We start from the raw sequence: 10,778 nt of genomic DNA on the forward strand, positions 1-10,778 counted from the left end.
ACATACTGAAAAGCAAAACACAGAGGAAGGCCATTACAAATGCTCTAAATATGAATCTTTGACTTATTAATGTCCAGTCCAAGATGTAAAAAACAAACAAACTGCTGGTCATTTTGAATACAACACTTATTAAGAATGCAACCACCAACTTTCTTTTACACTTTTCACTGATTGTCTATTTGTCTCTAAACCGAAAATAGTTAAGAAAAAGGCAACATCAATGCTAAACCCCAACACCGTACAAAATATGGGACAGCCAGGAGCAAGGAAAGAAAAAACTAAGGAAAAACAAAGCTCAGACACACACATGCATGAGGAATGGGGGAGGCCAGAGCAAAGAACTCAGACAAACTGAGGGAATAAATAAACAAACTGATGAGGGCAACAGGAGATACCTGGGAGGACATTTGTACCTAACTGGGATGTAAAATTAAATAAAAAGCACAAGAGACAAAGGTCTAACAAAATAAAACAGGAAGTAAGTGAACTTGGAACAGTAATGTGGACTTGAGAACAAAGGTAGAGCAGGCATGCACACGTTCGGACAACAATGTTAATTGTACTAGACCGTCCTGTCTGTAGAAATACAAGTAAAGTTTTCTGGCAGAAATCAGATGTCTAGATGTTTGAAAGGCTGACAAAGTCCACACACAGCCAGGTCCTGTACTGTACTGTCATTTGAAAGACTGAGGTTTGTGTCTTTTATGAAACTATTGAAATATAATTGCTAGATTCATTTGAGTGGTTTTCATTTAATTACATTTAGCTAGACAGCAGAAATATCTGCTCAAGTTAAATATTCAGTTTAACATTATCCACCTTAACGTGGCTATGGTTATGGGAAGATCAGTCACTGTGCAACCGCAGTGAGAGCTTGGTCCCCATTTAGGCAATACGTTGGACCCATTCCACCCATTCACAACAACAGTCACCTCTAGCTGAACCAGGTTTAGGGAGGGGCAGCCATCTGCCGCTACCAGTTCAGGGTAATTGGAAGAAGGCAGATTAAAGCTCTGACTGTTGAGGAGAGTCAGAGATTAATTATAATTAAGTATTAAGCATTAAATACAGAGTGGTGTATAAATGCAAAGTGAAAAACAACACTCTGTGCATCATGGAAAGCTCACAGCAGCTTAAACCTATTGCACCAAAATTAACGGTGATTCACGGTCCACTGATCTGCTCCTAAACTATATGCTTTATCAAAAATGATAGTTTTAAGCCTAATCGTAAAAGAAGAAAGGGTCCCTGTCTTCCAAATCCAAACTGGAAGCTGGTTCGGCAGAAGAGGGACTCGGAAGCTGAAGGCTCTGCCTCCCATTCGATATTTAAATATGCTAGGAACCACAAGTAAACAGCAGTCTGAGAGCAAAGTGCTCTATTGGAGTGTTATGGCACTATGAGGTCTTTAAAATAAGCATGGGAGGAACAGGGGAAGAACACATGCTGCTAGTGATTTTGCTATGAGCTAAGTTTTTGTAGCAAATCCCTAAAGACAAAGTTAGTATTATGATTCAGCAGGGTGTAGAAGATTATTCCATGAAATGAGTTATTATAAAAGAAAAAAATAGATAAGCTACACAAAAAAACTTTTGGCCAATGGAACAGGAACAGGAAATAATACCACACCACAGAGAGAGCCAACACCAAGTAGGGGCGGAACCACCAAATCCTGTGGTTTGGCATCATCAGTTGGAGACCTCCAGCTTGCAATGGGGCATTTTGCTGCTGAGTGTAATGCAGCGGGAATGAGAAACAATTGTTCCAAGTCTGATGCCAAGATTCTCAGGCGAAAAAGGGTAGAGTGCCAACGTCAAGGCAGAAATGAGTTGCTGCCCCAAACGAAGGAATTCAAGTATCTCGGGTTCTTGTTTACGTGCAAGGTGCAAGTGGAGCGGGAGACCGACAAATGAGTTGTTGTGGCATCAGCAGTGATGGACCTCTGTATCGCTCTGTTTAAATGAAGAGAGAGCTGAGTGTGGAAGTGCCCTGTTTTACTTATGATCACAAGCGCTGGGTAGTAAGAATAAGATTGCAGATACAAACGGCAGAAGTAAGTATATATACACTTTAATGAAGTGCATTCATGAATAATATAAAGTTTACGAAAAATTGTTTCCAGGGGTTAAAGGGATAGTACTTATTTAAAAGTCCTTAGAGTACTTATGTGCTTAACATTTTCTCCACCTTCTTTACATTTTTATATGTGAGTGTTTACTGCATGTTGCCTCCTTGATATAGATACCCTGTAGCCCATATCCTCTTTACCAACATACCCAGTGGAACAAGGAGCTTAACAAAGTTTATCAACAGACAATTGTAGCAGATATGGCTAACAGGCTAGCAGTACTGATTATGGGAACTATTCCAACCTTCAGGAAGGGCTGCTAAATAATTCCATACACTCAGGCTTAACAGAAGAGGATATTTCACACTCATAATTGATGTGGGAGCTTAATTTGTACAGAAAATGAAAGAAAATTGAATTTAAAGAAGAGAAAATAAAAAAGAGCTTGACAGAGAGAGCCCTGCTTGGTGCATCAATGCTATCAACATGCAGATTTCCTTTCTATGTCCTCTTTACTTCTGCCTTTTAATACAAACTCAACCAACATTACCCTCGCTCCATTCTTTCCCATGCAAATCTGACCTATTCATATGTATTATATAAGTTTTTCAAAAACTATTTTAGATATTTTGGACAGTATTGTGATCCACGATAAAATAGCATGCATTATTTTCAAGCTAACTTTTGATTCATGTTTTACACATGTTTATTACATTTTTAGCATTAACAACATATTTTTAGGTGTTTTGCACGAGTGTTTCCAGGTCATCATCACATTTCTTGAACCTTTCTTTGATCAATGATTGTATTAAATAGAAATAATAATAATATTAAAGTAATAATTACACACTTTTAAAGTTTGCTTTAATGTGTTATTAATGTGTTATTGAATAGAAGCAGGCCCTTTTGCATTTTGCAGTGCTTATTACCCAGAAACTGCCAAACATACATAATTGCATTTAACAAGCCTGAACAATAAACACAATATTTACATCATTGATTTTAAGCAAAGCAGAATGCTGGAAACCTAAGTTAGGATTAATTTAATCACTTTGTTATTATGCTAAAACATCAGCAAATGTAACCTCATTATTATGAGGCTATTACCATTTAAAGCCTTCTTACAAAAAAAACAAAGAAAAGAAAAGTCTAATGCACAGATATTACCTTTTTATTGCTAGCAGGTTATCATATTGTTACCAATGTATTCTGTAACTATTACTAACTGGTTTTGCCTCATTGCCGAAGCTTTTTTCCACATTATTAACCCCGTGTTGTTGGACCCTTTTTGTCCAATTAAATTAATTTCAGACTAGCAACTGCAAAAACGTCTGCTTGAGCAAAACGGCCATACTTTGTGCTGCTGATGGTTCTGAGGTCTTGGTGGATTTAGATATTTACATTCAACAGTATAAAAACAGATATCAAAGTAGCCATCAGGGCTGTTTTTATATGCATGTACTATAAAGTTAGAACATGCAAGTGTGGCACCTAAAGAACATCATCAGTTAATTTCTAGAAGCTTCTAGAAACAAGGCCTGATACTCAGAAGCCATATTAACACATCTGAGCACCTTTACGCACAGAGTTTTTCAGGGCACTACTTTATTTTGCATTTTCATCCAAAAGTGGTATTCTACCATCGTTTTTGCTGTTGCAGAATTCACCAATAGCAGATGCTTCATGAAGGGAGTGGTGCTGCTATCAAGTCATGGACACTGGAAAAAAAGTCTTGAACTCAAGTCTCAGGGATTTCTTTCGAATGAGTTATCTGTGTCTGATAGAAGTCAGTTAAGGTCATAAACTGTCTAATGTGCCTTGAAATCTATTAATTTTATGGGATCTCTATCCTTTTCCATTTTTCATTGTGCAGTTCACCAGTAGAATCAGTCCTATTTTACGGAATTACCACTCTTCACAACCTGCTGCTGCATCAAGAGGGAGCAAAGATGGCTGTGCGTCTTGCTGATGGCCTGCAGAGAATAGTTCCCTTATTGAAAAAGAGCAACCCAAAGTTTTTAGCCATTACTACAGATTGTCTGCAACTCCTGTCCTATGGAAACCAGGAAAGCAAGGTGAGAAGAGGACCCTGGAGCTGGAAAGGAGACTATTGGTCTACTTATTTTCTTTAATACCTAATCAACACTTCCTACTTCCTGTTTCTTGTCAGCTGATTATTCTAGCCAATGGGGGTCCAGAGTGTTTGGTTTTCATCATGAGAAACTACAACTATGAGAAGCTGCTTTGGACGACAAGCCGTGTCCTTAAAGTGCTGTCTGTCTGCCCCAGCAACAAACCAGCTATAGTCGAAGCTGGTATGTAACTACTGCTGAATATACTGTGGGCTTAGCGCAACATGCTACATGTTCTGTAACCATATGTTCACATGTGTGCTCAGGAGGCATGCAGGCTTTGGGGCAGCATCTTACAGGGTCTAGCCAGCGTCTGATCCAGAACTGTCTGTGGACACTCCGTAATCTGTCAGACGCAGCAACCAAACAGGTACAGTGATGACATGAAGTCACTCGTGTGTATGTAAAGATAAAGAAGCCAAAACAAATGATCGCTGGTCATTAGTTATACTGATGACTTTATATAAGCTGGTTCATGCAATATCAAGCGCATAGACAAAATATCCCATCAACACATCCCCTTAAAACCCAGAACCCTAAATGGTGCAATCTTGGCCTTGTGGATGATTTTCATTTTTTACAAAATCCTAACGGTAACTTCTAGATATGCAACACTTTGAGTGCTCAGAATAGAAAAGGTATGTAAGTATCATTTCATTTGCAAGTCACTTCAGTTAGTGCAGTTCAACAGTTGCTCTGAACTTGCTAGCTATGACATTCACACCACTGACACACAATCCTCAAGCACCATGTAATAAATTTCCATCGAAATATCAGTTAGCAAACTAGCTCATTCAGTGGATTGGAACAGGAAAAGTACTTTGATGTTCCACAATTGCCTTCACAACTGCTTCATGGAGCAATAATCATGATGATCAACAATTAGGAGAAAAATAATCCATTTGGATTTTCAGAATATACTAAATATGACATGAGAAGGAGGAGAAGATTACTATATTTATATAAGTTTTACTAACATCACGACTGTCAACTGATGCCTAGAAAAAAACCTAGTGATACTTGTTTGGTTAGACATCCTGCTCCATACAATGTATAGAAATGTATTTATCCCAGGACATTTTGTACTTTAACTTTGTTCCAATACATCTCTGCTGTGATTGATCCTTTCTTTATCTCTATTGGTTCTGCTCTGTAGGAGGGATTAGATGGTCTGCTGCAGATACTGGTCACTCAGCTGGGCTCAGATGATGTGAACATGTTGACCTGTGCCACCGGCATTCTGTCCAACCTGACATGCAATAACTCACGCAACAAGGTAACCATGATGAGATGGCAGACACACAACTTTCAAAACTACATGGAACTAATATGTAAACAAGTACAATTTTAATGTCTTAAGGTACACAAACACTCACATACACATCCAGTATGTTGGCCTGTACAGATTGTAAGCTGGACAGGCTCTAGCCCTAACTTTACTCCAGCTGAACTGGAGTAAAAGAAAAATCTATGATGTCACCATTTCTGTCAGGAGTACTTTCCACCACTTACAAGTGTTGTAACAGTAAAGGATTTCTAGAACGCTGCAAGTTCCAACAAAAAGGTGCGATGCTGTGTAAAATGTAAATAAAAACAGAATGCATGAACTCATATTTTTTATTATAACCACAACACAGAAAACATATCAAATGTTTAAACTGGGACATTTCACTATTTCTTAAAAAGTATTAGCTAATTTTGAATTTGATGGCAACAACATCTCTCAAAAGTTGGGACAGGGCAACCAAAGACTGGGGTGGTAAGAAACAGCAAGAAAAATGTTTTGAAAATAATTATGTTATTTGAGAAGAGGTTAGTAACACAAGTGTAAACCAATAAATAAAAATGTGCAGCGTTTTCCCTTCCCACTGTTGCCAAAGCGCTAGCTCATAGGCAGAGATGGGAAGTAGCAAAGTACAAATACTTTGTACTTAACTGTACAGATACCTGAAAACTGTATCTGTAATTTACTTGAGTAATTTTTTCCTGACTACTTTTTACTTTTACTTCCTACATTTTTAAACAAATATCTGCACTTTCTACTTCTTACATTTTCAAAACAGGCTTCTTACTTTTGCTTTAGCACATTTGGGGAAAGTTATTATTTTGTTACTGTGAGCCTCCAAACATCAACACGATTTAGGACTAAACAGATGAAGAGCAATTCAGTTTGTGTATTAATCACCAGAGGATGTCACACAAAAAGAGATGGTGTGTGCTAAAGTCATGGGTTAAAAGTGGTGTTTTTTTTTGTTTTTGCCACAACACCAGAATGTGGTACTTCGGCATCTAGCAAGTCCAACTAAAGAGGAGTGATCATAAAGGGAGTGACTTTTTTGCAATGTTTCTATCAGCTCAACAGACATCAGCAAACACACAAACTGTCTTTAAGTAAATAAAAGTACGTGTGACTGGTGCACAGTGGCTGTGGTTTCATGAGTCAGAGTGAGGTTACATCAAATATAGGAGAGATTCATATGAATTTGATGATCCTTAGATCCACTGACTAATTCCACCTTCATACCAACTTTATACCATCTGGGAAAAAGACATCATAAACAGCGTAGTGTCAGTATAGAGGATGGAAATCACCCAGGAGAACTCGTGAAACATCTGCTGACATCTTGTTGAATTCAGTTCCCATCTGATATTATTTTATTTTATTTTATTTAATGTTAATATAGCACAAGGTTCAGTTAGCTTTGCACAAAAATGTCTCCAAATGTCTTTGAGTACATTTCAGAGCCTCTACTTTGTAACTTTTACTTGAGTATTCTTACTTCAGTACAGAATATCTGTACATTTTCCAACTCTGCTAATAGTGGCTTATATGATTGTTAGAGTTTTCTCTATTTTCTTTGTGTTGTTGTAGGGTCTATCGTACAATATGAAGCACCTTGAGGCAACTGTTGTGATTTGGTGCTGTATATTGTTGGTGCTGTCCACACTAGTCTACACTAGTGTGGACAGCCTATCCAATTCAATTCACTTATTAAACAAGACTACTCTTGTTTAACAGAAGTTTAACAGAAGTTACCAACTGGCTCTCTAGGAATGATCTTGTTTTAAACACCAACAACATTGAGACCATGGTTGTAGCTCCTCCTGAAATATATCTTAGAAACATTCAGGCTCTTGCTTTTGTTTGTTCAACTAAGTTCAGCATTCGAAGTCTTGGTGTAACACGACTCACATCTTTCAGTTAGGAACATTTCTAAGTTGTGACATATGGTCTCATCAGCCGACCTGGAAAAAATTATCCATGCATTTATGTCATTGCATTTAAATAATGGTAATGCCCGGCTTGGACTAATCGTTTCTTTCACGCCTTCAAGCTATAGAAAGTGCTGCAGCCAGACTATTAACACGTTGTAGCAAGCTCACATTACTTCTTTTTTATATTCTTTACACTGGCTCCAAATAGTTTTTAGGATTTGTTTTAAAATTCAGTATACAGAACAAGCTCCAGATTTTATTTCTCAACTTCTTAAAAAAGACACTGCTGTCTTTGTTCACAGGCTCAGAGTTTATTAGTTGTTCTCCGTATTGTGGGGAGACGCAATGATTGGTGATTAGCACTGTTACCTCACAGTAGGAGGGTTCTGAGTTCCAACATTAGACCAGGGTCTTTCTGTGTGGAGTTTGCATGTTCTCCCTGTGTTTGCGTGGGTTGATCTCTCCGGATACTCCGGCTTCCTCCCACAGTCCACAGACATGCAGTCAAGTTTTAAAATACACAAAACACACTGCTGGCAAATATCATTTTCTAAATGAGCAGAAGCGTCTGCATATTGTACAATATGCAGACGCTTAGGTGCGATGTTCTGGGCTTTTATAAATCCATTTTTACACATGCTGGCGTAGTATGAAGACATACTACTATGAATATTTCCTGAAATTCTTAAGTTCTTATTGCCAACCAAAGTCATTAAAAATATCAGATTAAATAAAAGGCCAACAGATTTTATTTGTTCATGTGTGATTGTGTCACAGTGGTCATGAACACCTCAGCTGTGCACACATTTCAATTCTAAAGAACGTCAGTTTAACAAAGTGATGTAACTTAATGTTTACTTGTCTTTGTTTTGATGTGTGGATTCACATTTGTATTTCATGGTGAAAAACCCAGATTTCTGTTCCCCATGTGTTCCTACAGACGCTGGTGACTCAGTATGGTGGAGTGGAGGCATTGATCCATGCTGTGCTTCGTGCTGGCGAGAAGGAGGATGTTGCTGAACCTGCGGTCTGCGCCCTGCGGCATCTCACCTCCCGCCACCAAGATGCCGAGCTAGCCCAGAATGCCGTGCGTCTGCACTATGGTGTCCCAGCTATTGTTAAACTACTGGGCCAGCCCCACTACTGGCCTGTAGTAAAGGTAAGGACAGACAGTGATGTATACTATTAGAGATAACATGCATTGGAGCTGGTAACTAAATTAGCCTCTGTGGGTCAAAAGAATTGGAAGAAAGGAAAGAAAAGGACGGGAACAGAAAGGAAAAGAGAAAAGCACCTTTGATACTTAACCAACCCTTCATTGGTCCAGCTTTCCATTCATAAAACTTCATGTTACTGCATATGTTGAACGCATTCATGATGTTCAACATATTAAAACGGAAGCCAGCCTGAGGCAGGTAAGCCAAGGGTATTGCAGTGTCTCCTCAGCATAACAGAAAATGCAACAGCTTCCTTCCTTTTTGGATTTATATGTGCCGTGTCTTTTTGTATCAACAGTCCCTTGCACCATTGTCCTCTGGAGAGCTGCACTACATATCTTTATGAGAGGTTTACACAGGGTCCTTCTCCACCCCTAGTAATGACCTTTATCCCAACACAAAAAACTACCTTTACTCCTGGATATGGGCCAAACATGCTTTGGCCCATGCTTGCTTGTGGTTTCCTCTGGTATAAAGAAGTAGAATGGCAAGCACAGCTTTTAGCTTTCAACATAGTCTTTTACAGAACATATTCCCAGTTTGTATTCAGGAGTCACCCCCTCTACTTTTAAGATTAGGCTTAAAACTTTCCTTTTTGATAAAGCTTATAGTAAGGATTGGATCACGTGACCCTGAGCCATGCATTAATTAGCTGCAATAGGCCTAGGCTGCTGGGGGCTTTCCATGATGCTGGAGCGTTTCTTCTTCACCTCTTTTCACTCTCAGTTTATACATCACTCTGCATTTCATCATTAGTTAACTTTCATCTCTGGCTCTCTTCCCCACTGTTTTTTTTTTTTCACTGTTTCCCTCCCCTTAACCTCATTCCAGAGTCTAGTTCTTCCAGAAATTGCTTCCCATTGTTGCTAAATGCTTGCTCCTAAGGTACAGGAGGTAGAGCAGGTCCCAGCTGGTAATGGTAAAACCATCATATTTTACATTTTGGCCAGTGGACCTTTGTGGAAGAAGCTGAAGCATCAGTACATCAGTATATGTTGACAAGTTCACTGTGCTTTTAATTTCTTCTGGAAAAGTTCAACCTATGAGACCCAAAGGCAAGCAGAGGAAATTACTTTTCCAAGTCACTATGCAAGAAGATGGAGCAGGATTGATACATAAATGAAGTCTGGAGGGAATAATGGACAATGTGGGTAAGGATGTTGTTGTAGAAAGCTAGTTGGCCCTTCATCTGATCATTTAAATCATTTAAACCCTGGAGAAATACTCCTTGTAATGCATTATCTGGTCCGTGGCGATCACAGTTTGAAACTTAACTAAGAACTCAGCTATGCTGCGGATGCCCTGGCATAGATCAAACAATCTTTTAGCTAAACTGCCCTCAGATATAGGTGAGCAAATTTCTTTCTCAGCTCATTCATATGGGAAGGTAGAAATGGAATGATAAATGAAAAAACCTCAGCCCACGCCAGCGCTTTTCCCCTGATTGCATTGGACAGCTTAGTGGCATCATTAGGGAAAGAGCAGGACGAGCAACCCAAAGCTACCGCACATTGTAACAAAAAAATCCCAGCTAGGTGAGTTCTCCAACTCCTTTTAGATTTCCCGTAGCCTGTGGGTTCGCATCAGCAGCAGGAAACAGCTGAATAGCAATAGGTTGCAGACCAGCTCCTGAAATCTGAGTAATGAGCAGAACATGCTACGTTCAGTACGTTCAGTTTGGTGGGTGTGTGGGTGTGCAAAGAGTCTGACAGTTTAGTGGCCCGGCTCAGTTTAAAATGTGTAACAGACTACGAGTCACTGGTACCTCTCGTTAACAAACACAGCTTGGACAATGTGCCACTATGGTACCAACATCTTCTCATGAGGCTCCTGGGATTCAGTCCAGTATTGGAGCATGTCCTGGGAAATACTCTTATCATTGCAGACACCCTGTCACATAGCCCGTAGCTAACACTTTCAAAGAGACTGGAACACACAGTGATGTGGCATGCTATGTTGCTAGTGGTAGATTCCTGTGTCCACCAGCAAATCAGAATGGCAACAGAGCCAACACGGAACTGCAGTCTTTCATGAAACTCCCCAAAACAGCATAGACTTAACACATAAACAAAGTACTGTCATATACTGGGTTGCCTGAGTCGAGCGGGTGGGCGTTGCGGCTTTACGTCACCATGACATGCTTTG

At 39.3% G+C, this 10,778-nt stretch overlaps 1 protein-coding gene across 1 annotated transcript in view; it reads left to right on the top strand.

The window, feature by feature from the left end:
* The window catches only part of LOC102214474 (junction plakoglobin-like), a 105,254-nt gene that overhangs the window by 70,626 nt on the left and 23,850 nt on the right, over positions 1–10,778 (top strand). Inside the window, exons 7-11 of the mRNA XM_005751157.1 lie at positions 3,942–4,143; positions 4,239–4,383; positions 4,467–4,570; positions 5,357–5,476; positions 8,357–8,575. Of these exons, the coding sequence (XP_005751214.1) occupies positions 3,942–4,143; positions 4,239–4,383; positions 4,467–4,570; positions 5,357–5,476; positions 8,357–8,575 (790 nt within the window). The remainder of the gene's footprint in view (positions 1–3,941; positions 4,144–4,238; positions 4,384–4,466; positions 4,571–5,356; positions 5,477–8,356; positions 8,576–10,778) is intronic.

This window comes from Pundamilia nyererei, unplaced genomic scaffold, assembly GCF_000239375.1.
Source record: "Pundamilia nyererei isolate P.nyererei 1_Seehausen unplaced genomic scaffold, PunNye1.0 scaffold00302, whole genome shotgun sequence".
Lineage (NCBI taxonomy): Eukaryota > Metazoa > Chordata > Actinopteri > Cichliformes > Cichlidae > Pundamilia > Pundamilia nyererei.